This window comes from Balaenoptera musculus, chromosome 20, assembly GCF_009873245.2.
Source record: "Balaenoptera musculus isolate JJ_BM4_2016_0621 chromosome 20, mBalMus1.pri.v3, whole genome shotgun sequence".
Taxonomy (NCBI): domain Eukaryota; kingdom Metazoa; phylum Chordata; class Mammalia; order Artiodactyla; family Balaenopteridae; genus Balaenoptera; species Balaenoptera musculus.
Genome location: NC_045804.1, coordinates 23,094,773 through 23,120,715, shown reverse-complemented (window position 1 = coordinate 23,120,715; position 25,943 = coordinate 23,094,773). Strand labels below are relative to the sequence as shown.

The following is a 25,943-nucleotide window of genomic DNA, read 5'->3' as shown; positions in this document are numbered from 1 at the left end:
TAGGAGGTCAGGGGGCAAACCTGACAACTAACCTCCTGCCCAACCCCCAGCTGGGAGATGGGGGGCGGGTGGGGAGGCTGTCAAGCACAAAGAGACACAAGGCACCTTGTCTAGCCCAGCCCTCTACACTGCGGGGAGGATAGGAGAAAATACAGGGAGCCTGGGAACAAACCCTGAAGAAACCCCTGGACTTGAGCCTAGCCCTCTCTCCTCCAGGGGAAGTTCCCAGCTCCTCACAGCAATCTTGCATCTTAAGTCAGGCTCTGGCTGAACCTGGTGACTCCTGACTGAGACCCCTCCCGCCTCTGCCTTCCCCTCTCTAAAACCTTCAGAGCAGTCTGATGGCCCCCAGATACACAGAGCAGATTTCAGACATTCTGGAGACGCTGAGAAGCCCCCAATGCAGGGGTCTGCTGTCCTCCCAGGCTGGGGGCAGCCCCAGGCCTCTCTGCGATGGAAGTGCTTTGATTCTCAGAGCAGCCCTAGTGAAATCAATGCTAGCCACTCCCATGTGATCTCACCAAAATCATTTAATTCCTTTGTGAAAAATAAGATGACATCAAAGAACAAACTGTGGAAATGACAAGATGGAAGCCGGAACCTAAATTAGCTGTTCTCAGGGGGCGCAGGGGTGCTGAGACCTGCCTCCTTGAGACTCGGCTGGCCTGAGTGTGTACAAAACAGGACCTTCTCCTTGGGTCAGCCTGGATGGGGGGGCACCCCTAGGTGCCCGGCTCCCCACCACGGCGGCCGCCTTCTCGGTTCCACATCTCGTTCTCCTGCCGAAGCCGCTGGTTCTCCGTCCGGAGCCTCTCTACCTCAGCGGCCAGCTCCTCCACCTGGCGACAGGGCCGCTGGCTGGTGCACCCCTGCAGCTGCTGCAGCCTCCTCGTCTCCTCCTCGGCCTGTGACAGCCGCCTCTCCAGATCCAGGTAGTCGCGCACCAGCTCCTGCTTGCTGCGGCCCTGCAGGCTCTCAGTGTGATAGCGCTCATAGGCCTCAGAGAAATCCCTCTGCTGGAACTCCCCATGAGCTCGGCCCCTCAAGTCGCTGTCCCCGGCCTCACTCTCCCCACTGGAGCCTGGGTGGGAGGCCCCTTGGGGCACATCCAGGTTGGGCTCCTCGGGGTCTCTGTCGTTCATCAGGAACTGGGTGGTATTGTAGGGTGCCACGGGCTGGCCTTTGGCGAACATCTCCTCTCGGACCCGGGAGGCCCGCTGGCTCTGCCTCTCATCCCGCTGTTGCTTCTCGGCCCAGCTCAGCTCCAGGTAGGGCCGCCAGTGCCGCTTGCGCTTTGAAGGCCGCCGGCGGTGCTTCTTCCGTGCCAGTACGGCCTCCACTGAGCAGCTCCCTGGGCTCTGGGCCCGGGGACCCCTACCGTTCCAGCCTAGGCCACTGCCAGGAGGATCTTCCTCCTCTGAGTGGCTCTCCATCCGGGGTGTCAGGGGCAGGGAACCTCCAGGGTCATGAGGCTCAGGGGATGTTTTGGGGCTCCCAGGAACACGAGAGATCTAAAGAGAGAGGAAAAAAGGAGGACAGATCACAGATGGCCCGTCCCATGGTAGAATCCTCTGTTCACCCAGCCTGAAGCCGACCTGCCCGCACCCAGCTCACTTGGTCCCTCTCTAGCCTCACACCTTCTACAACCATTTGTCTGTTTCTGGGCTTACCTGTCTACTGTCTGTCCCCCAACCCTCCCCAAGCAAACTCATGGTGAGAGCCAGAATCTTGCCTGTGTATTTCACTCTGTAATTTCAATGCCTGGAACAGTACCTGGCACAGAGTAGACATTCAATAAATACTCTTTCAAATGAGATGGGAAGTGGCTCCTGATGTATTATTGGTTGATCAGAAGCCCAAACGGCACTTGCTCTTCCCTCTTCCTAGAAAGCTTATCTTTCAGACAGAGCTGGTTTCCTTGTAAGTGACCTGTACAGTCCCACAGAGGCCCCCATTCAGAAAAGCCCCATGCTTTGCTTAATGCTCTGCTGTCACTGTCTTGAACTTCTTAGTAATTTTTGAATTAAGAGCCCTTTGCACTGACCCCACAAATCATGTTGCCAATCCTGCTTCCAGCTACTTGCGTAGCTGATTCTTTTTCATCCTTTAGGGTTAAGTTCCAATGTCAGCTCTTCAGGGAGGCCCTCCCTGACCACCCTATCTAAGCAGCCCCCATTCCCCTTCCCAGTGACTCCCTGTCATGTGACAGTTAATGTCCCACTTAGCATTTAGCACATTACCATTTACCACTTGTCTTTCTCCTAGAAGAATGTGTCCTGTCTGTTCAGCTCACCACTGTGTCGCTAAGCATGGCCCAAGGTGAGTGTTCAATAAATATATGTTAAATGACATAAGCCCAGAAGTGGGGGGGATCCAAAAGATACTGGAACATGAGACTCTCGCTTCTGTCATTCTAGGGTGAATGGAGTGTATTTATTCCAGGCACAAGTTGGTATCACTCTTCTACATGAGGGGCAGGAAAGCACTAGGGAGAGGAAGGGCCAATCTCCAGTCTGTAGCCCAGAGAATTCTACACCTTATCTAAGAGGCGGAAAGGATTCTGTCAAGAGTGCGTGTGTTCAGGGCATCTGTTTATCTCTGCCGTGGTGAGGGTGGGAGTACTGAGTCTGGGGGAGGAGAATGAATTGCTGGAAGTTTGTGGTTTGGGGAATTCTAATAATAACCACCACCACTGGCACAGTGTTTTATAATGTTCAACACGGTTCAGAGACATCTGAGCATGGGTCTACACGAGTGTAGGGAGTGTACTGAGAGGTGTATGCAGCCCTGTAAGAGTTGGAGGTGTGTTAATGTGCGTTTTGGAGACCCCAAAGTTCTCTTCATAATTTGGGATGGGGTACGTTGGAGTGTGTGTACATGTGTGTTGTTTGTTGTGTTGTATTGTTACTTTACCTGCAGGGAGAATGTCATAAAGTAACAATACAATCAAGAGTGACAGGCCTTGTCTCCACCAGTGTCTTGGGCCAACTGAGGAGACCTTCTGCCCCACCCAGGAAGAGGCAAGGCCGCTGGGAAGTCCGAGGCAGGGGGTCTCGCTTCGGTGCGCACATCATTCACCCGTTCCCAGCCCTCAGCGAATGTCCCCCATGATCTTTCCCCCCACCCAAGCCAGCCCTGCCCCTCAGCCCCACATGCTGCCTCCCTCCTGAAGGCTTGTCCCCTTTCCACCATTACCACTATTGCAGATAAGCTGTGTGATCCCGGGTGAGTCATTTGCCCTCTCTGAACCTTCAGGCCCTGACATGCCATGAACTCCAAGTTAAATAAATCTAGAAAATTTACTGGAAGTAGCTAGGTAGGGTGGATCAGAGGACTAGAGTTCCCCCCTTACCTATAGGGAGTTGTGGACTAAGGGAGAAGAATGGGCAAGGTGGGGGCCAGTGAGAGAGAGCACAGGGTGGGAGGGTTTGGGCTCCTGTTGCCAGATCAGAAGGTGATGTTCTCTGAGGGCCTGATACAATCTGTCTCTCCCCTCTCTCCTGGGTGATTTCCTACCCCCTAACCTCCATCCTAAATTATGAACCGATGGCTCAAACTCTTCTCCCTGCTTCAGACTTGGTTCTCAGCCTAGACAAAAATGCAAGGCAGGGTTCTGTTGTTCAAGACGCTAAGTTTAAACCCTGGGTCTTCTGCTTGCTGGCTGCATGATTCTAGAAAAGGCATGTCAGCTCTCAGAACATCAGCTTCTTTGAAATGGAAATAGTAATTTCTACCCTGAATGGCTACTAGGATTTCATGAGATAGCGCAGAATTAACATCTGCCATATTGCTCAGCGCATAGTGGGGACTCATTTAAAAATACTGGTTTTCCAAATCCACTAACACATCTGAGACAAGAAGCCAGGATCCCAGTTGGCAGGACCCGTGTTCAGGGCACTCAGGTGGTTGGGAGAGTGGGGCTTACCTTAGCCTCCTCCAGGGCTGCTGGTGACTCTGTGTTATAGTTGGTCTGGTTTGGAGTAGCCACCTTCTTCTGTTCCAAATCTTTCAGCAGATGCCTTTTAACTAGTGACACCTGCTTTAAATAATAGAAACCTAAGTCCCGAGGGAGAATTTTCAGGAAGACTCTGGCTACCCAGCAAATTTTTACCAAGGCAGCAGCAGCCATTTTGTAGCACCAGACCTGCACACCCTCATTTTCAAATGAAGGGCCGCCTGCAGCCTGGTTTTCACACCTCCAGCCAGCAAGGGGTCAAATGGGGATTAAGGGGCCATCTTCCCAGTCGGGTTCCTCAGGGCCCAGGCCAGGGCTTAGATCCTATACTCTTCTCCTGAAACTCACTGAGGCAGGCTGGCAGTTAGGAAGCTAGGCCTAAGCTTTGTTCCCCCAGCAACCAAAGAGGGGAAAAGACTGCCTGGGGAGGCGAAGACACAGCAATGACCTGGTCAGGCTGGGAGTGGAGTGGGTCGGTGGCTCCGACAAGCCCGAGGAGGAGTCCTTTCCCCACTGCCTCCAGAGGCCCCAACCTTGACTGCAGGCCCCCACCTCCTCCCCAGGCTGGGCTCCAGAAGTCAACACCTCAAAAAACACGACTGGGCCCAGCCTGGGGCTGAGGCCTTTTCATCTACAGGGCCTGGCCTGCCTCCCTCCTTCTTCTCAGGATGGGAAACGGAGGAAAGGGTAAGGAGAAGTCTTCGCACTACAGGCAGCTGGGAGGGAAACCCAACAGGGATAAGGAAGGATTCCTTGGAAGAGGGGAAATGATCCGGGAAGGAGATTTTGCAAAGGCGGAACTGACCTATTTGCTGTCAGGGGCTATGCACAGGACTACATCTGTGTGTCTTTCTGTGCGACCGCCTGTCTGTGCAATTCCCAACGCCTCAGCCCTACCTCTTGCTGCAGTTGCTGCAGCTCTGGTCAAGCCGCTCAGGCACTGAGGTTGGGGGGAGGCCCCCCCACCCCGGCCTGGCAGCGCGGTGCCTGCTGGGGATTGTAGTTCTTCTAGCTGGGGAAGGCGGATCAAGAGCCTGTAACGTCAACAAGCACACAGAAAACTCTAAAACCCATCTACCCTTGCGCGAGCGGCGTCCCGCGCTCACCGATGCCTCCTTTGATTGGCCCACTCGCCTGCCAATATTCCCTTTTTCGTCAACGATTAGCTGTGCGGAAGCACAAGTCGATCCACCTATCCGAGCTCAATTAAAGAGTTCATTGATGGCGTTAATCTTTACTGGGCAGAAAACAGATCCGGCTGAGAGGGGAGGGGCTTGGACGCGGAGGGATCCTCGGCCCTAGAGGAAGGCGACGAGAAGGATCGGTGGCCGCCGCCGCCATTTTGGGCTGGGAGGAGGCAGCGGAGGGACTCGCTGCGCAGTGAGAGCACCCCATGGGGGGTGGTCCGGGCGCGGGGAGAGGCCGGGCCGAGTGGGCTGCCTGAAGTGGCGGCGCCGGGAGACGGCGGGGGGTGGGACCGGGGACCGCGGGGGGGTGAAGGTTGGAGTCTCTCTGGCTGGGCCCGGTCCTCAAACCATCCCGGCAGCCCCGCAGCCTCGCCTCTCACAGAGGGCGGGGTTCTTGGGTAATTACCGCGTATTTCCCGAGACCCCAGCTGAGGAGAGACCGGGTGAAATGACTCCCCTCTGCTCTTTCCACGGGGGCGCAGATCCTGAGGCCGAGCTCCGCTGAGTTCTTTCCCCACCCCCATGCGGCCTGGGTATAGCGGCGAGGCCCGGCGTAGCGGGAACCCCCACTTTTATGGGCGCCGCGGGGGCGGGTGGAGGTCGCAGCTCCGGCCGCGCGCCCCTCTGGCGTGGCAGTCAGCTGGAGGTTCCGAGGGCAGAGAGCCAGGTGCACCCACCATCTCCCCCCCGTACACCAAGGCCATCCCGCGGCCAGGGCTGTGAACAGGAACAGCCTTCTTCCTACTGTAGCAACCACTGATTCTCCCCAGGGACCAGCTAGATCGGGGCACGTGGAAATCTCTGAGCGCTCTTGCCCTCGAGATCTCTCCTGTCCAGCCCCGATTCTCAGAACGACCTGATCTCGCACGTCGCCAGCCGCTTTGGGAAACTCCAAAAGTGTGCTGTTCCACTTCTCTTAAAGTTTGACACCAAAGGGGTTTGGGCTTTTGCCCTTTGCAGAGTTGGGACACAAAACAACTTGGAGTCGCCACGGTTCTGGGAATAAACATGGAGTGGCCCATTTCGGATGCTTCAGGAACATCTGTTTGCATTTTGAAATCTGAGCCATAACTTTTACCAAAACTTTTGGAGATGGCCGCCCTCCTAAAGGAAAAAACGAACTAATTCCAATGTAGTCTTTATAAGGCTACAAATTCTTTCCAGTTTAAAGAACTTTTCTCCCACAGACGAAACAAAATGGGGGAGTATTTTGCCACTGGTGCATTGTTACTAGGGAACCTCTATTTTGAAATTCCAAGTAATTGAAAGTCACTTCTGTGGATCCCAGATGGCCACCAAAATAGAAATTGCAGTTTTGAGCTACTTCATATATGTGGCATTTGGGGGAGCAGGGGAAACCTACTTTGAGAAAAATAAACACTCAACCTTATAGCTGTAGCAGCTTCTTAAGGATTGAAGTTTGATGTGAAATTCTTTTCTTGAATTGCAGATGAAACCATTTTGTTTCTTACTGCTTGAAATCTAAATTCAGAGAGATTCATAGGTCAGGGGTAGCTTAATGTTGCTAAAAGGTCACTTGCAATTATGCCTAGGTAGACTCGGAATTAGGAGAGTGGGCGGTGAGCTTTATCTTAGAGGGTACCTTGTGATGCGTCTCATTGCTGATTACAGATGGTCAAATCGTTCCTAAGCATTTGGCCTTAATAGCAAAGTTTCTTCGGAACTGAAGCCCTGTTCCTCCTATTAATAAAGTGATTTTTTTTTTTTTTAAGTTGTAAGAGTGACAGTTCCATAGCTTTAACTGTTTTCTCCCTTTGCCCCCAAGATGTTCTCAGAGAAAGTCTTAGAACTGGATTGCAAAAATACGATCACCTTTGACTCAGGTTAATCTAAAATTTGAACCACTTATCCTAAATAAAGCTTCAGGACACTTGATTCATGCTGTGGGTTGACTTGGCTTATGTCATGTTCACTTCACACTGTTGTTCAGATCAAGAGAATATGCCAGTTAGGAAAAGCTGACACTAACTTGGTAGGAGTTAAATAGTTATAGCTGAAAGGGGCTTTAAAGATTATCTTTGTGGTTCCTCTGTCAAGAATTTAATGGCGGAGGATCTCAGACTGTGATTCATCCTCCATTGTGGATTAATCTAGTTAAACCTTTGGAAGCTACTAAGTGGAGAACACTGTACCAGGTGCAGAAATTTGGTACTCATTTTTAAAGATGAAAGCTTATCATATTTAAGGTTGACCCGTAAGCTTTTCCATGCCTTGATAAGAAAAGTTGGGAGTAAAATCAGTTAATCAATGGTCCCTTGGTTATCTACTGAGCAAAACACAGCACTGGAAGTTAGGAACTCCAAGTTCTATTTCTGTGTGTGCTACCACAGGTTTGGTTGGCTTGGCTAGAGGCCAAATCCTGAAGATGAGGCCAAACTGGCCATTTTGTTGCTGAGTCTAATGTGCGTCTAACTTTCAACTAGACCTTCAACTTCCTCCTCAGCTCTCCTCTTTCAGATGAGTTGCTTTGTGGTTTATGACAAATTCTACAAACCCTATATGCCTCAGTTTCCTAATTTGAAAATGGTATCAATGCAGCCTCCCTCATAAATACCTTGAGTAACTACTCTTCAGTGGCTATGTAAACATTTACTTGCTCTAACTTTACTTGGGAACTTTAGGACTTCTGCTTCAAAGGTTATTTGGGGCAGTTGGGAGGCCTGCCTTACCAAAGTGTGGCCTTGGTTGCCATGGGCCATCCAAATAGGTTGAACGAGGGTCAGTCTCAGGGTACCAAGCAGTTGTTACCGCAAGTCCTGGATGTTTTACGTTTGCCTGATGGCCACCTCCTGGGAGTAGTGGCCATGTGTGAGCAGCATTCATTGACAGAGGTAGGAGTAATTCTTTGCAGCAGTCCTCCTCTTCAGGATGAAGATACTTGCTTCTGAACTATGTGATTTCCAGTTAGTTTTTTACTTTGTTTAGCCCTCACCATCCTCTTCTCTGTCTTTTCTCTTTTTAAATTCAAATGTTTGCCGTTTTAAATGCACTTTTAGTAAGACCCAGAGAGGAGGGTAGAACTAACCTCCTAGACATTCCCTTCCATCCTCTGGTTGGTCTTCTGCCTTTGCTGAAAGTTGTCCTGGAGTTATCCAGGTATGCAGAATTGCGTGCTTAAAGCCGACTTCAGAACTTCAAATTAATCTTCTCCTCTGACGCTCTGGAGTCTAGGACAAATTCTACTCAGTGGTTTACGAGAGCAGTGATGCTGTCATTTTCTCAAATTCTTGTGCATGGAACACTCTACAACTCCCACATTTTCCTTCAGGAATATCCTTTTTGCTCACCGTAGATCCAGGGCTTTTTAACACTTCACACACAGTCAGTGGATGTATCAAATAGAATGTGCCTTCAGATGAGGGTTTACAACACTCTTCTGAATTTTTGCTCTTTTTGGAAAATTTTAAGCCAAATGTAACTGCTCTTGGTGCTGTATTGAGGGAAAGAATCACACTAGCTGTTTCAGGAGACTTACCAACAGTTCCTGGTACCAGCTCAACCATTTGAAAGAATTTTGTTGGTGTGCAGAAGTTTGTTAGTAAACTGCTAGGATTATTCCTGCTGTTACGCATGTTACATCATTTGTCATAATTGAACTGCCTCTAAGTAAAGCCCAAGAAAAACTTTATTCAGGAGGATTTGTGAGAGCTGTGTTATTGATCTGTCTAAAACCAGCCTTTGTTTTTTCAACAAGCAATGAAATGAGGTTGTATGCTTTCCAGCATTCAAAGACAACTGGCAGAAATTGGCCAAATAGTGAATCTTCGCCTCTTAGACCATATATTTTGTCTTACTTACAGAGTATGACTATTACCCTTTGGTCAGCAGATCCCACTCTTCAGGGCCTGAATTTGATACTTACTTTTAAAAATTAGTTTTTTTTTCTAGCAACAACCATTTACACTTTACATGAGAAAGGATAGTGGAATTTTATTCCAATAATCTTGCTTGAGAAATGTGAAAAATCATTTAAAAAAACTCACAAACTCAGGTGTACTTAGGTACAAGTACAGTGCTATTTAACTCTAGCCAGCTTTTCTGTCACACTGTTGTGAATACTTGTTTCCTGCTGGTGGTGTAAGTGGACAGGGGGACACCTGTAGTACATTACCTAATATTTGACTAAACAGTGGTTTTCTGAAGGTAGACTATTTAGTTGTGGATTTTGTTTATTTCTGTAGATTCCTTCTTTGATTTCTCTCACTTTTGAAGTCACTGGGGTAAAGTATATTTATTTATATTTCCCCAAGCAAAGGATTTTTATTTTACTCTGGACAAAGTGAAAATTAAAATACTGATCAAATGGGCATCTGCTCTGGTCTTAAAAAGAACGAGTAATAATACCAATGGTACCTTACTTTTGGATAGCCTATTTTCATTCTGTCTCCTTTAATACTTAACAGCAGTTACGTGAAGCAGGCACGGCCCCATTTTGCTGATGAAGAATGAGGCTCAGAGAGTTTAAGAGATGTGTCCAGGGTTGTACTGCTAGTATTTGTCAAAGGTATAACTAGGAGCCTGGTTTTTGACTCCTAGTCTGGTCTAATTTTATAATGTTTCCTCTCTTTAGAGATACCTAGTCCATTTTTCAGAACTAAACCAATCTGGAGCTCCTTGGCTTGTTCCCCTGCAAACTGAAATCTAAAGGGCTCTGTCTCTTGAGGGCCACTTTAGGTTATAGGCTAGCCCAAGAAAAGTTTTCCTTACTCAAAGGAGGATTAAGCAGTCCAGCCAGCTGTCTCCAAAATTTGGGAAGTGCTTTACCCTGGCTGGATATCCAGGCCCCAGTATAAGAAAGAGAACTGAAATTGCTAATGTGTAAGCATGATCTTTGGAGCAGCTCATTTAAAATGTTTAGCAGAAAAGCCTTTAGTGAAAGGCTAGAGTGGACTTGAGGATCATTTGTCATGATCCTGTTAGTATAGGTAATTCAGAGTCTTCTCTCTCTGCCCTTAGAGCAATACGTTAGTCAAGTGTTTCAGTCTAGAAACTGTTGATAGAAAACTGAAATTTTGCACAAATCTCATCATTCTAAGAACATAAATGCAATAAACGCAGTAAAATGTCGGTGCCTTTGAAAGCAAAATTCAGACAGAAAGTTGCATATCTCAAGGTAAATCAAAGTAATTTATGACAGTTACTTAAAACTAAATATATATTTTTCAAGACTGGATTGAATGTCTCCTAAAGCTTACACTTTTTTCCTGATGATAAATGCACTAAGAGTCTTTCTAATAGTCGGGGAAACAAGATGGTTATATTTAAATCCATCTTGTTAAGTAAGAAGAGGTTCTGAAATCAGAGGTCATCACTGCTGCAACCTATATAGTTCAGTCAAAATGAGGCTTCTGCTGTGCACTGTAAAGGCAGAGGGCAGTGTTGCTGCTTCTGGGACTGCTGCATGACGTCATGGCAGAAGGAAAATTAAAAACACAAAAACTATTTCCAAATAGACTTTTTTTTTTTTTAATCTTTTTTTTTTTTTTTTTTTAAGATTTATTTCTATTTATTTGTTTAGGCTGGCCGAGTCTTACTTGTGGCATGCAGCCTTCTTTGTTGTGGCATGTGAACTCTTGGTTGTGGCATGCATGCGGGATCTAGTTCCCTGACCAGGGATCGAACCCGGGCCCCCTGCATTGGGAGCAAGGAGTTCTACTCACTGGACCACCAGGGAAGTCCCCAAAATAGACTTTTAATATAATTTTTAGGCCAAAGGAAAAGCTGATCATACATCGCCTCCAGTGGACCATCTGCCAAAATAGGGCCAGCTCAGTCCAGCTTTGAAGGCTCTGAGTCAGTCTTAACTGCCATAATTTCCCTTGATTCATGGATTTGTGTATGCTCCTCATGCATCATAAGGTGCATTTCACTGTTGACATTCCCACCACCTCCACTATTTCATTTAGCTGCAAAAGCAAGCTTCCCAATGGGAGGTTTTATTCCCAGGGGTTCTTAACCTTCAAGGAGTTTGATAATTTCATGATTCTCTCGAACCCTCTCCCCAGAAAAATGTACACGTAATACAAGTCTACATATAATTGCATGGGGTTCATGGAGCCCAAGGCCCCCTATGGTTTCTAAGGCCCCATGTGAAGGAACCCCTGTGCTAGTGATTTGAACAATGCAGTTGCTCTAGGGAAACACTGACACAGGGCAGGTAAAGATGGGCTGGGTTAATCGTGGTGACAGGAGGGAACAATCTTACAATTTCGACTTGGGGGCAGAAATTAATTCCCAGGGCCTCCCTGCATTTTCAAGAGCATAACTACTCAAGGACTAAGCAGCTATCAGTAGTTTAGGAGATAGAGAATAGCGGCTGTATAGGGAAGGTGCACGGTTCCCACTTGGCCCCTAAGGACTTAATTTAGCTCCTTAACCAGAAGCTTTACATTTGGTTTGCAGTGAGGGGGCATTTCTAATTTTAGTTTGACTCTCATGGAAAGGTGGACAGCTTCTATTCCTTTTTTTTTTTTTTTTTTTGGTATAGGGAGCACCTAAGTATTGGACAATTAAGGTTAAGTCCTTGGAATGCCCCAAATGGCCATTTCCTCTATAAATATAATATTCTCTACCTCTGAATATTTTAACATATAGAGCTGCCTCACAAGTTTATCCAACCATTGCTTGCACTAAGAAAGCAAGAGGTTTACGAAGAGCCTTTTCCAGGCATCCAAGAACTCCTTCCAGCCTTATTGGGAGGAGAGGGGAATTACTAAAAACACACTTGTAGGAATGAAATGAGGCTGTCAGTTGTCTAACCTGACAAACTGCCAAATTAGGCTTACGTTTTTGTTAATAGACTTTTGAACGGCTACTGAGAAGCAGAATTAAAATTTTAAGCTGCTGATTGTAGTTACTTTCTACTCCCCAAACACCCAACACTGGTTTATTTCTCCAGCATCAAGAAAGAAAACCAAGGCACTAGAAAACAAGCATACTTAAGTATTGAAGATAATTAAATCTTTATATTTTGCCGGAACTGTGTATTGTAGCACACTAAAACCCATTCAAGGGAAAACTGGGCAAATTGAAAATTCTCCCATTAAAGATTGTTTTTTGAAAATGGACAAATTAGATGATTCCTTTACCCACCCCCCCCAAAAACGCAATCACATATATCAGTACTATTCTGAATTAGCTCTAGAAATCACACTGAAACTACATTACATTTACAAATATTAAATTTATTATAACTAGAATGAATTTAATGGTTCTCAGATTTGGCCACCTTATAGCTCCATTTAAGGAGGGGATTTTTAACAGAAAAATGCTTTATAAATTGGTCAAATTACACATGAAAAAAGAAAAAAACTCCTAAAAAGGAAAACAAGAAAAGCAACCCTTCAGTTTCACATAATTAAAGAACAGGAGAAAGCACACAAGCTACATCATAGCTAAATTTACCAAACCAACCAAAGGCAGGGGGGATTTCTTTTCTGATTATGTGTCATAAAAAGGTCCACTGTTTTATATACACATGTATATAATGTTACATTCCGTCACTGTAAAAAGTCCCCTTTGCCCCCCTCCCCCCCAAAAGTTTCAGTCTAGTCTCCAAACTTGGACAGCGGTGCTCGCTCCTGCTGCCGGTGCAGTTCGTTCTCCGTCAGCAGCTGGAGGTTCTCGGCGCGCAGCCGGTCTAGCTCCAGCTCCAGCTCCCGGACACGCGCGTCGTCGCCGCCCAGCCGCTTGCTTTCCAGCCGCAGCCGGTTATTCTCGTCCTCCATGCGCGAGAGGCACTTCTCCAGCTCCAGGTACTCTTTGATGAGCTCCTGCTTGCTCATGTTCTGCAGGCTCTCCGCGTGGTACCGCTCGTAGGTCTCCGAGAAGTCCCGCTGCAGAAACTCGCTGCCGTCTCCTCCCATCCCGTCGCTGCCCCCATCCTCCTCGCCCGCTTCTTCCATAAAGTCCTCATCGCTGGTGTCGTCAGATTTGGCAGCGGCCCGTTTGGGATAGAGGCCGGTTTTAAGATCCGGCTCCTCCTGGTCGTGATCATCCATGAGGAACTGCGTGGTGTTATAGGGAGCCACTGGTTGGCCCTTGGCGAACATCTCGGCTCGAATCCTCGAAGCTCGCAGGCTCTGTTTCTCATCGAACTTTTTCTTCTCCTCCCAGGTCAGCGTGTAGTACGGTTTCCAATGCCTCTTCTTCTTGGAGGGGCGTCTCCTATGTTTTTTCTTGCCCAGCTGTCTCTGCTGCTGTCCCCACGCCTCCTCGCCCCCTGCGGCAGAAGCCCCCAACTTGTTGGCCTTCGGCCTCTGTTCCCCTCCCGCCGCCGGCTGGGGGGCACCGCCAGCAGACAAGTCGTCCCCATTCTGGCCGTTCTCACCCGCTTCCGGACAGCTGGATTCTGGGCAGACCTGGGTCTGCACGGGAGGCGGCTGGAGCTCCAGGCTCCCTTCCCCGCCCTGCCCCGGAGAGCCACCCGACTGGGGGGACGCTCTCGATTGCCACCTACTGTCCTCCTCGGGCACCCGCTCCTCCGCGCCTGGGGGGCGATCAGAGTTCGGCTCTTCATGGACAGCAGCAGCACCTGTACAGTTGCTAGTTTGAGGCTGGTGCTGATACTCTGACAAGAGTGGCTCGGCCATTGCTAACAGAATCCTCTTCTCGGAGTCTGAAGAATTTTGGCTGTAAGTCCTTAAGGAAAAAAGGGTTTTCTTTTCTTTCAAAAATGTCCAACACAGTCCTCTTCGGTCTGTAATTCCTGCAGTGATGCCTTCAGCCAATCCTTCTGTCAGCAAACTCCAACTGCAATTTGGGGGCGCTCAAGTCAGTAAAGGGTTAAGGGCCCACAGCGCGGCCGGCTAGCGGGTCCAAGGGGGTGCAGCAGCAGGAACAGTAGGTATTGTGCAGAGGGGTGGGCCTCAAGCCTCCCCGCAGAGCGCCCTCGCGATCAAGGAGTTGGTGGGCAAGGAGATTAGGTTAAATCCAATGGGTTAAACCCAGCCCCGAAGGGGTTAAAACTACCCGATGACGCTGACTCCGAGGGGCCGGATCCACAAAGGGTTAAATCCCCTGCCGCAGAGCCCACAAGGGGTTAAAGTCCCAGAGCCACCTCCTCCCACTTCCACGGGTGTCGCTCCAACCCGTGCTCCCAGTTCCCTAGGCCCGGCCGGAGCCTCAGCCGAGGACAGACAAACTCATCTCCCCTTTGGCTCGATGCTCTGCTCAGCTCAGTTCTCCTCCGCCTCCTCCTCTTTTTCCTCCCTCCCTCCTCCCCCCTCCGACAGCTCCTCTTCCGCCTCCTCCCCCAACTTCCCCTCCCAACCTGCCTCTCCACCTGCCAACTTCCAACTGCTGCCTCCCAGCCCTCTGCGCCCCTTTTATATAGAAGACGGTGCGCCCCGCCCACGCGCATGCGTAACGGAGTCCCCATCGCAGGAAGCTGGGAGTCGTAGTTCCCATCTTTCAGGCCCGCCGTCCTCGCGCGCCGTGCGACGTAGCCAATCCCAGGGCGCGTCGGGGGCGCCTTCCAGGCCACCTCCTTCCATCGCTTATCCCTCGCTAGAGAAACGTGAGCGCCCATTGGTCAAGAGGCACATGTCTTGCCGAGGAAGGAAGGCCGATCGCAGAGAAGATGGGGCGGGTTCTGGACCATACCATTGTGCTTCAGGAATAAGAGAAGATTCGATGGCCTATGAGGGCCCGCACAGAATATTTTTATGAAAAGGTGCGTCTTAAAGGCTACTATTGTATTCTGTCCTCAGCGGAAAGGTTCTGAACGTCATAAACACTTGTTAGCTAAAGCAAGAATGGTTTACTCCTAAAAAGTAGTCCCTAAAGTGTAAACGAGGATTTAATTCTGTAAAGAGAGATGTTGGCCCATGGCTAATAATTCTCGATTCTTAAAATTATAGGAATGTCTTTAAGGTGTGTGGTTAGTGACTGGGATTGACGTTTGCGGAAGGATATTGTGAACGCATTTTTGTTTAAAAAAGCGCATGAAGAAGTAAACAAATGAAGAATAAAAAGTGCCGCCTTAAAGGGACAGTGTGACTGCGTTAGGGCAGCAACCTCGGACTAGGCCTCGGAAAATGAGAAAGCAGGTTCGAGTCCCGGTTGACGTCCGCCTTCGGACTGGCCTCGGGACCCTTGGCCGAAAGTGGCCGAGTCCCAGCCCCAGCGTAGTCCTGGGCCGCCGCCGCCCCAGGGGCCAGTGCAAAATGGTGGGCCGTGACCGAGGCTCTCGCCTGGGCCGGGAAGCACCGGGTGTGCGCCCTGGGCTCCCCCGAGACCCCGGCCTGTAAGGCCTCGCCCCCTCTTCCCCCTCCCCGGGCCTCAGCTTCTATCGAAGAAAATGGTCTTCTGGGGCCGTCTTGGTCTCTTCAGTTGGGAACCGACCAGGAAATTTTCCTGAGCCCGGACAGGAGAGTCCAGGGCTGCTGATGAGCCTCTTTGTTGGGGGAGGGGTTCGAAGTTAATACTGAGTTGAAATAATCAACCCTGGCTAGTCGAGAGAGAAGGGGGAATCATCCACAGACGCTCTTCCTCGTCAGTGGGCGCTGGGCAACGCCGGGAGGGAAGCAGAGCCAGAGGCTTCCGTGAGGAGGAAGCCTTGCCCAGAAATGGAGGCAGGGGGATTCTGGCCCAGAACTGTGGGACAGATTCATGGCGGGGTGGAGGGGGGCGGCGACATAGGCTCCTTGTGAAAATTCTCCAGATTCCAAGCTCCCGCCCAAAGGACAGGGGCCGGGAGTAGCCCAAACCCTCCGCCCAAATCACTTAGGCCTAGAATCTCCCCGAAATCTCAGTGTCTCCCACTTGCCACACGCACAGTGACCCGTTCTATTCTTACTGTTCTTACTATTTCTTCCTCAGCTGCCGTGTATTACATTCCAACCACTTCCCACCGCACAACGTTCTTTTACACACACAACCATTTGCCCCACCACAGGCCAGTGAGTTAGGCAAGGTAGGGATTATTGTCTCTATTTTAGAGATAAGAAATCTCAGAAATTGACTTGTCCAAGGTCACATGACAACTGAGTGGCAATTTCAGCTAAAGCGAAGGTCTTTGTGTGTGACCCCGTGCCATTTTTCTTTCTGTCACAAACACAGAATTCCTTTTTTTTCGTAAGAACGCTAGATTTGGTTCCTTTTCATCCCCAGCAGCTTCAGCCTAATTCAGGTCCTCATTTCTTTCTTTCTTTTTCTCTCTCCTTTTTTACCCTCTCCGCCCCCCTCCTTTTTTTTTTTTTTTTTTTTTGGCTGCACTACACAGCATAAGGGATATCAGTTCCCCAACCAGGGAACGAACCTGGCCCTCTGCAGTGGAAGTGGGGAGTCTTAACCACTGGACCACCAGGGAAGTACCCCAGGCCCTTCTTCACTTAGCAAACATCGGATAGAAGGGCACAATGGTGAATAAAATGTCATCCTTGCTACTCAGGTAATGTGTAGAGAGGCCATCAAACCACAGTAAGCAAGTGAAGAAACTCCTGGTAGGATCTTGTGAGCCAAGTTGCTTAGGAGTTGAGAATTGTGGACAGGTTTCATGCAGGAGGTGACTTCTTGGCTGTCTCTGAAAGATGAAGCATTTTCAGGCAGAGTAGCATGAAGTAGGGCATTCTATGAAGAGCAAGCATCTCATCCCAAGACAGGACTTGTCTGGGGACTCAGGAGTGGTTCTGTGGGGAAGTGGTGATGGGTATGCCCAGAGGGAGAGGCAAGCAAGAGTGACCCTGAGGCACATCCAGGTGTTTTGAGGTTGAACATCCTAGCCTGTTTTCCCTGGGCTTCCAAGAACTCAGGTCTATTTGAAAAGCCTGCCCCTCCTCTGTGCTGCTTCATCAGTCACACAGGAGGCTTCCCGGGAGCAAGAGCTGCCCCTCACACTGGGAGCTCCCCGAGGAAAAGAGTCTTTGCAGAGAACTCGACTGGGAGTCACAGACTTCCAAACTGTTACATTTTCAGACGCCTGAGGATTCCTGGGTACCCTCACTTAGGGGGTTTGGAAGGTAAACTGAGCCCAACCTCAGTCTACTGGACAGGGCTCAGCTGTATGGACTCATTTGTCCTATTAGGGGAGGGGTGGCCAGACTGATAGTTTGTAATTCTAGAATTCTATGAAAGGAGGCCATGCACCTTGATATTAGCTGAGGTTTAACTCTATGCTAGGCATTTTACATGTCCTGGTCATTTATTTATTTATTTATTTAAAAATTTTTATTTTTATTTTTGGCTGCGTTGGATCTTTGTTGGCTGTGCGCGGGCTTTCTCTGGTTGTGGCGAGAGGGGGCTACTCTTCGTTGCGCTGCACAGGCTTATTGCAGTGTCTTCTGTTATTGCAGAGCACGGGCTCTAGGCGCGCGGGCTTCAGTAGTTGTGGCACGCAAGCTCTAGAGCGCAGGCTCAGTAGTTGTGGCGCGCCAGGGCTCGAACCTGTGTCCCCTGCATTGGCAGGCGGATTCTTAACCACTGCGCCACCAGGGAAGCCCCTGTCCTGGTCACTTAAACCCCTGGAGTGCCTTATGATGAAGAGATCTTCATCGTTATTTCACAAAGCAACCCAGGCTCAGAGCAGTTAAGAATCTTGCCCAGGTCACACAGCTAGTATGTGCAACTGGTGGAGCTGGCTTCCGCCCCACTCCTGCGTCCCCAGCATCAATTTGGTCCCTCTTCCACTGCCCTCCAGTTGTCCATCCTTAACACACGCGTTAACTCAAAATTTCGGAGCCCCAGCAGTCTGCAGCAGCCAGCGACCCCCGGAGGTCTCTGCTCACTCCGGCACTGGGCCTACCCCGACCGGGGCTCCCGTGCAGGGCCCCGCCCCCACTCCTCAGGGAGGGGCGGGAACGAAGCTCCCGCCGGCCTTGGCCTTCCAGAAAGTTCCCTGGGAAAGCCTGAGCGCGGAGGTCACCGGGCGGGGGCACGGGGAGCGAGCAGCTGAGGAGGGGAAAGAGGCAGTGAGCACTTCTGGGTCCGGGGTCTCGGCCCCGACCCTACGCCTGGCGCGCAGAGCAGGGAGTAGCCGCCCTTCCCTTCGGGCGTGGACGGAGCCGCTGCCCGGACCCCGCCGCGCTCCTCTCCTCCCGCCACCCCTAGCTCGCCGGTTCCCCCTCCCCCTGGCCACGACGGGCCGGGGGGCGGGGCCTCGGCCTTGGCCCCGCCCCAACCGCGGCGCATCCCGCCGCCCCCTCCGCCTGCATCTCCTCCGCCTCCGTTCCAGACCCTGGGCTGTTGCCTCCACTGGCCCGGGGAGCGGGGAAATGCTTCTTCTGGGACGCCAACCGCTGGCCTCTCGGGGCCGTCCACGGGCAGCGGGGGAGGGGCAGGGAAGGGACTTGGGGCTCGTGCGCCCCGGACCCGCTTCCCGCCTCAATCCGTGGCAGCCCAGACGGCAGAAGATGAAGGTTTTATTTTATTTAGTGAAACACTCTTTTGTAAGTTAATGTTTAGTGAAGACGTCCTGAGTATATGTGGGGGTAGGGCGGCCAGGAAAACGGAGCAGACTCCCCTCCCCCGGGGTTAGCTCTCTCCGCCTTTCCCCAGCTCGGTCGGGCCTCCCAGCCAATCATTCTTCCAGGCCCCGGCCCAAGTCCCAACTTGCCCACAAGCTGAGCCTCCTCGGGGAGAGGCTGGGGTGGGAAAGGAGTCAGGTGACCCAGAGGGTGGGGAAGGCAGAGGCTGAGACCCGGCAGCCCTGCCCCTGAATCAGCTGCCAACCCTGAACTGGGGACGTGCACCACACGTGCAGCCTCCCCAGGGAGGTTGAGGTGGTTGGGGGTGCGAGGAGGGGAGTTCCTGTGGAGCTGCAGGAAGAGTGGGGTCTTATCCGGCTCCCCATTAGGGGAGGGGTGCCAAGGCAAACACTAATTGCGGCAGGAAGGGGGTGGGAGCCGGGTTTAACGCCGTTCTCCTAAACTCTAGGAAGACTCAGAGTCTCCTCCGTTGGCTGCAGACTCCTCCATTGAGAGTCACCTCTTCTGGGTCCGAAACTGTCGGAAGAGCCACTGGACGATGAAGGGCCACAGGAGGAAGAAGAGCAGCGTGGGAGCAGAGAGCCTGAGGGGCCAAGGCCTGGCACGGGGCGGAGGCCTCTGCCGCCAAGAGGAGAGAGTCAGGAGCCAGCCCGGGCCTCAGCACAGGCTGGGCCCTCCTTCGCAACCTGCTTGCAGAGCTCAGGTGGGAGCTTCTGCCTCCCTCTCCCCAGTCTGAGGACTGGGGCTCCCAGTTAGTCCCTGACACGTTGAGCCCTAACTCTTTCCCATATCCTCCTCCAAGGTGCTGAGAAGGCTGAAGGCTGGAGAGGCTGCTGAGTGGAGAGACTGGCTTCAAGGCTGTCTCCTCTGGGCCACAAAGCAGTGACCCTGTTGGTGTGGCCCGAACACCCCATATTGTAAAGGATGTGCCACATATTTCAAATGAGGACCCTGGGTGCTCAGATTTTAGTTTCTAAATACCATTCTCTGCTGAATGGAGAAGTGGCAGATTTTAGGTCTGGAGCAGGGAAGGTAGAATTGAAAGTGAGATGTCTTGTACCAGGAAGCAAGGAAGCTTTTAAAGATTAATGAGGTCAGATTACAAGAACATAGGACCCAGCTTGAAAGGGAGGGTCCCACCAAACTTGTGACAGCCTGGGCATCAAGAAGAATGATGATTGCAGTTGGCTGAAATACTGAGTCTTTAAAATCCGTGAGTTCATGATGATACTCAAAGAGAAAGTGGAAATTTATCACCATTGAGGTGGCTGTTAAATCAACTCCTTACTCTAAAAATAGATAATTAAAGAGAAAGAATTAAGCACTTATTCTGCCTTCCATAAGGCACTGTATTTCAGGGAAATCCTAGATGATCAGGGAAACTCTACAGAAAAATGACAGCTAATAAATGTTAAAGGAATCATAGAATTTAAAAGTCAACATTGTTTTTTTGTAACCAGTAAATAAATTATTGATCCAGGCAAGGAGTATCTATCAATTGTCAAAAGCTGTGTGTCAAATGGGCTTGATGGGGAACTGGACATTCCCTGGCTGCAAGTGGTGGGAACAGACTGTCACCCCTTCATCCCTGCTAGTGGTCCACGCTAGAATCATTCATGGTAGGACATCCAAATATGTGTCCCTTGATGTAAAGAAAGAACATCTCACCTCTGATGTAATCTGGTCATGTAAACTAGCCAGGAGGCTGTCATCAGACCACAAGAGTGGAACATTCTACAGGACCACTATCCAGTCTCATCCGCAAGTCAGTAGCAAGGAAGAGGGACTAGTCTAGACTAACAGAGTCTTAAGAACAGAGGCTCCTGGCCTGGACAGACAGGGAAGCTGGAAAAGGCGATCTGAATTTGGATTGTGTATTTGATGATATGAAGGAATTACCGTGTGTGATAAAATGTTGTTTTTGCTAGGTAGTAGAATGTCCTTATTTTTAGAGATGCAAACCCAAGTATCTCAGGGTGGAAACCTTTAAAATCTTCAGCATATAAAATTAGTAAAAGGTAAACAATAAATAAAACCCTGGGGGGTGAGTGTTGAAAGGTTAGCTGCTGTGGATCTGAGGGAATTCCTGCCAACCTGGCTGACACCCACTGTGCCAAGGGGGTGAAGGGTCACGTGAGTGATTCCCCCGCATCCAGGAACTCAGCCGTCCCCTGCCCCCACCACTCCAGGCTTCGCAAGAACAGACTCACTCATAGTGAGCGGTGGATGCCAGCTTTGGTGGGAGACAGACCTACGGCCACTCCCAGCTCCATTACTTAATGTTAATCTAACAATGAACCCCATTTGAGAAGTCCTTCCCAGGCACTGCGGAAGCACCTACATGCATTATCTCATCTAATCCTCACAGCAGCTCTGTGAGGTTCTTCCAGGCTGTGTACCCTCAGGTAAGTTACTCAACATTTCAGAGCTGTAGTTTCCTCATCAGTAAAAGGGAAATGAAAAGAAAACCTATTTCACTGGTTTGTTTTGAGGATAAAATGAGATAATGCAGGTAATGTGTTTGACACACAGCTGGGGTTCCAGAAATGGCTGCTGTTATTTATTTTGCATAAGCAGAGGTGTAAGGGGCAAGCAGATCTAGAAATTGAGAGGAGGGAGTGAGGGATGCAAGGGCTGAATTTGGGGAGGGCGAGACAATAAATCTGGGAACAGAAGTCCTGACTGAGGGGCAATAGGGACAACCCCCCCCCCCAGCCCCAACGCAAAGAGCAGACACATTCTGGCCCCTCCAACTGTTGGAATTCCATCTGTCCTCAGTTACTCTTCAGGCAGAGGGAGATAAGAGCAGGAAAGGAGGGCCTCTCCCACTTCCAGGCTGGATGCACTACAGATCCCCTGACTTCCTTGCCTGCACCATGAGCCACACCATTCTCTGGAGAAGGCAGAGGTGTGAGCAGGCAGAGACGTGGGGACAAAGACAGAAGTGGCTGGATGAAGAGCCCAGAAAGGAGACCCTCAAAGTTCTGCCCCAATCTTGCCCTGGGCCTTCGGACGGGGCTCACCTGCTTGCAGGGGACAGCCATGCTCTCCAGGCTCTGCAGTCTCCCCTGGACGTCCCGCATGCTCTCCTGCAGCGCCCGAACTGTCCCCACCAGCCATGTGTCCAATTCCTGGGGCCCCAGCAGGGTGCTTTCCAATCTCCCTGCAGTGCACAGACACACAGGGAAGGGGACTCAGGAGGCAACTCAGCTAGGGGCAGGGTGGTGGCAGGCTGGGGCAGGTCCAGGGAAGAGTAAGAGTAGAGTGCGATCCCTTGTACCAAGTGTGAGTCTTGTAAAGCCCATCCATGTGGCTGAGTAATGGGCTGCCAGGGGTTTGAATCCCAGCAGCACTACCACTTAGCTCTGTGACTTTGGGCAAGTCAGTAACTTCTCTAAGCCTCGTTGGTCAACTGAAAATTATGTCATCTCCCTCACAGGGCTGCTCGCTCTGAGGAATAAAGGAGATAATATTTAGGAAAGTGCCCCTTATGGGACGTGGCACACTGGAAGTTCTAGAAAGGGATAGGGCAGAACTCGTTCTCCTAATAGAGTCCCAAATGGGAGACCCAGAGAGAGAGGATGACTCCCAAGGCCACATAGGTGTAGGTGAGAGAGCTGGTCTAGGAATTCTACCCCAGCTGCCCTTCCTCAGCGCCAGCCAAGGGTACAGACTCCTGGTGGCCCTCAGAGAGGAGGCTGGGCAGGGACTTTGCCCATCCAGGCCAGTGTCTGGCTTTAACCCTTCCTGGGCAGAGGCTGCTCTCTCCAGTGCCTAGCGTTGGATTTCACCTCTCCCCATGAGGGCAGCCAGGGGAAGGCCCAGGGCACCAGAACCATGGGAACGGCAGAAGTGGGTGAAGGGTCAGGCAGGGGCTCACCTTTCTCTGCAGGAGACTCGGTGCTGTTTCTGGTGTTGAGCTCTCCTCCCAGGGCGCCCGTCTCTGCCCAAACCTGCTGAGAAGAGTCACAAAGTCCAAGGGGGGTGGTGGGAGCAGCTAGGGCCCAGTGGGGTAGGGAAGGGGAGGCAATGGGAGTGGGTCTCACCAGCTCAGGCTCCAGCTGCTCCATGGAATCACAGAAAACCTCAGAGTCCTGGTCCCTGGGTGGCTGGGACTCTGAGAAGGGGATGAGTAGGGTTAGTGACAAGAGGGAGGCCACGGAGGGAGGGGAGGCGGGTGCATCTAGGCAGAGGCATCTGTTCAGGACACACTAGAGATACTGCCGCAAGAGGCCCAGATAGCTCCCTGAGTGGGGCCCTGGAACAGGAATCCCAGAACCTGCCCCTGGCCTTTAGGAGCACAGGAGGTCTCAGTGTCTGGGCATGAGGCGTGACAGGCACAGCGTGGCATCTAGCCTGCTCCCCTCCACCCTGCCTGGAGGTCCCCCCCACCTCTGGCCTGGGTTTGGGCCTCTGCCCCTCCTGCCCAGGCACTGACCTGGGCTTGGGGGTGCTGGTTCCTTGGGAAGGCAGGGAGGCTCTGGGGCAGGCTCAGCATCTCCATTCAGTACCTGCTCTTTCCAACCTGCGGAGACACAACACCCAGAGGTGGGGCTGGGAAGACAACAGGCCCCTGCTCCCCAGTTAGCCATGGACTCTGCCTGAGACCCACCCCATCAGGGGCACTGGTTGCGATCCTTACAGGGACATCACCTAGAGCCCTCTGCCCCCAGGCTCCCCTCCAACAGAGCAGCCCCCCGAGACAGTTCAGTCAGCACTCGTGGAGCTCCCAGCCTGGGGGCCTGACCTGTGACCCTTTTCAGGAAGGTCTCCGGGGGCCTCGGCATGTCAGGGATCACCTGGTACAGGGGCTCGAAGTAACCAAACATGTCCTCTGCCACCTCGCCCAGGGGCACCGTGTCGATCACCTGTGCAGGAGGGGGTCTAATGGGGAAGGGCTGGCCCCTCCCACCACTGCCCCCTTGAGCTGGGCTGCCTCCACCCTGCTTCTGCCCTGTCATACCTCCCCACCTTGTGCCCAGTCGGGAACCAGAGACAGGCAGGGGTGGGGGAACAGCATGAAGGTGGTAATTCCCATAGGGGTAGCAACGTGCAGGAAACATAATGGGGGTCAGACTGGAAGGGTGGGGGGCAGGCCACCTGGCTGAGAGCTTGGTCACAGAGAGGAGTCCGCAGCCTCTCCCTACCCTCTGGGCCACCAGCTTCATTTCAGTGATGTAGGCGGACATGGCCTGCTCCCTGCTCATCTTTCCCAGGCTGTTCCAGGCATCCCTGGGGGACAGAGGGCTGTGAAATGCTGGTTGACAGCTGAGGCTTGTTTGCCCAGCCGATGGGGAGCTCACCATTTATAACGTCCAATAGGGTCCCAGAACCCAGGCTGGGGGACCAGGCAGGGCCCCATGGTAGCCTGCTTGTAGTAGCTGTAGAATCGCAGCATCTCTTTATAGGAGGGGCGGTAAGAGCCTGGGCAGGGGTTGGGAAGTGGAAGAGAGAGCATCACTCCCAGCTCAAAGAGGATGGAGGTGGGGGGAGAACCACCCTTGGGGAGGGCAGAGATGGTGAGGGGTCCCTCCCAGGGCAGCTGGACAGGGGCAGGTGGCAGAGGGGACCCCCAGGACAACTCAGGCAGGGATTGTCTGTAAAAACTGCCAGGATCAAAGCCTCCTGGGAGGCGGACCCCAGTCGTCTTGACCCCCAAATGCGGGTCCCCATGCCCTCACCGTTCTTAGGCAGGTTCTGAATGACGCTGACTGCGGCCTGGAACTGTTTCTGGCAGTCCGGCTCTGGACTTTCATTTTCGGTACCCATACCCAGCTGCTCTGAGCCTTGGGGCCCTACTTCTGAGCGACTCTGCAAGAACAAGCCTGTGTGTGAGCAGGCTCCAGGCCGCCCCCCGCCCCCAACTCCTCCCTGGCACACGCCGCTGTAAGTCACTGGTCCATTTTCCAGAGGAGCAAACTAAGCTCTTTAGAGGCCTGAGTGAGACACCCCGGGAGGTCAGAAGCTGCGACTGAGGAGACTCCTTTTCCTACCCCAAGGCAGCGTGGGTGGGGCCAGGATGGGTGGAGAGGATCTCGGTGTGTGGGTGGAGAGACAGGTGGCAAGGGTCGCGGTGCCTCTCTAGATGCACATCTGCAACTCCTAGACAGGAGAACCCCAAGCCGAGAGGAGTCAGGGCGGGGCAAACATCCTCCCACCCCGGCCCCCCATACCCCGGCTCAGCTGCCCAGCCGCCCGGCACTCACCCTCAGCGCCCACTGCCCGGACACCTGGGTTCCCTCTCGCCACTAGCCGGAGGCTTCCGATTGACCTCCTGGACGGGTCTGGCCCGGATGGGGACGCGGAGCAAGGGGGAAAATTTAAGCCAATGAGAGAGCCCGTTTCAGATTTCGTCTACACCTCGACCACTCAACGCGGCCCTTTCGAGATTATGCAAATAGTTTAGCGGTGCCTCTCCCAATCAGGCGGGGCAAATCCGCGGGTTGGTTCCTCAACCCTGGACCGCCAGAGGCAGGCGGAAGCGCCCCCTGGTGGACACCGTGAAATGACGCTGTCTCTTGCGCCCCCTCTGGTGGAAACCCGCTTAGTCAGCTGAACCCAGGTCCCGCAGATTCGAGCCACGCAACTCAGCTCTCCAGACACTTAACAGGCGCTGGGGATAAAAAGGGGAATCATGTTCTGAGGTCAGGGGTTCTAAAGGAGGGACACTGGAGCTGAGTTTGGGAGCCTTAAGAGTAAGCCAGGAGAAGAATGAGGAAGGTCATTTCTGGAGGAAGGAATTGCAGGATTAAAAGTACAGAGGAGAAGACTAAATATTTAGAAAGAATATCCAGAGAGGCGTGGAGACGCCAGCCAGCACGGACGGAATCTCTGGGTCCGGGATATCTGAGAATGGAGTAGAGCGGTAGGTGGCAAATCTAGGTCCTGAGAAACTAAGCTTTATCTTTGGGATGACACACTCCCGGCCGCCGCCGAGTGGCGGTGTGCACCCAGCTCTCCGCCCCCGACCCAGGGCACTTGCTGCAGAAGACGCACATATCCCACCCCTCGCGCACAAATACTCTGGTGGTTTCTTATGTAGTAAGTGTACGCATGACACGGTCACCGGAACCCGCACTCGACGCTCACCCGTAAGTTGATGCCAAGGACATCTACGCAGCGTGCGGTGGCCCTCCCAGGACGATCAAAGGCCCGGCGGGGGTGCCAACCTGTCCAAGCCTCCAACCACAGATTCTGCCGGGGTCTCCAGGCTTAGCGCCACCCCATCCTCTCCAGACCAGTCAGCTTGCAGTCTTCTACCCCTTTGGGGACTGCAACTGGCCGGGCGCGGAGAGGGTTAATCCTATGGCGTCATGGCCAGAGCCTTCCTCCCTCCCCACCTCCAGTCAGTTCCCA

At 51.9% G+C, this 25,943-nt stretch overlaps 3 protein-coding genes across 10 annotated transcripts; all 3 read right to left on the bottom strand.

Moving 5' to 3' along the window:
• Positions 1 to 512: 512 nt before the first annotated feature.
• On the bottom strand, positions 513 to 5,807 carry HEXIM2 (HEXIM P-TEFb complex subunit 2). The gene is made up of 4 exons (XM_036835898.1): positions 5,549 to 5,807; positions 5,062 to 5,156; positions 3,926 to 4,036; positions 513 to 1,511 (listed from the first exon to the last, which is right to left on the bottom strand). The coding sequence occupies exons 1-4, from the start codon at positions 5,664 to 5,666 to the stop codon at positions 723 to 725; spliced, it is 1,113 nt and encodes a 370-aa protein (XP_036691793.1). The 5' UTR covers positions 5,667 to 5,807; the 3' UTR covers positions 513 to 722.
• A 5,788-nt stretch (positions 5,808 to 11,595) lies between these two features.
• Positions 11,596 to 14,460, bottom strand: HEXIM1 (HEXIM P-TEFb complex subunit 1). The gene has a single exon (XM_036835908.1). The coding sequence runs from the start codon at positions 13,752 to 13,754 to the stop codon at positions 12,711 to 12,713; it is 1,044 nt and encodes a 347-aa protein (XP_036691803.1). The 5' UTR covers positions 13,755 to 14,460; the 3' UTR covers positions 11,596 to 12,710.
• Positions 14,461 to 18,509: 4,049 nt separating this feature from the next.
• ACBD4 (acyl-CoA binding domain containing 4) lies at positions 18,510 to 25,893 on the bottom strand. Of its 8 annotated transcripts, none has more exons than XM_036835902.1 (11): positions 24,794 to 24,927; positions 24,581 to 24,689; positions 24,269 to 24,398; positions 23,891 to 24,011; positions 23,735 to 23,834; positions 23,335 to 23,455; positions 23,026 to 23,112; positions 22,634 to 22,704; positions 22,468 to 22,543; positions 21,611 to 21,750; positions 18,510 to 19,205 (listed from the first exon to the last, which is right to left on the bottom strand). In XM_036835902.1, exons 3-11 carry the CDS (start codon positions 24,354 to 24,356, stop codon positions 19,083 to 19,085), a joined length of 927 nt encoding a protein of 308 aa, XP_036691797.1. In that variant the 5' UTR covers positions 24,357 to 24,398; positions 24,581 to 24,689; positions 24,794 to 24,927; the 3' UTR covers positions 18,510 to 19,082. The 8 variants fall into 8 exon arrangements, with proteins under 8 accessions (XP_036691797.1, XP_036691800.1, XP_036691802.1 ...); XM_036835905.1 differs by having other exon boundaries at positions 23,735 to 23,819; positions 24,794 to 24,920; XM_036835907.1 differs by having other exon boundaries at positions 22,468 to 22,540; positions 23,735 to 23,819; positions 24,794 to 24,915.
• Positions 25,894 to 25,943: the final 50 nt, after the last annotated feature.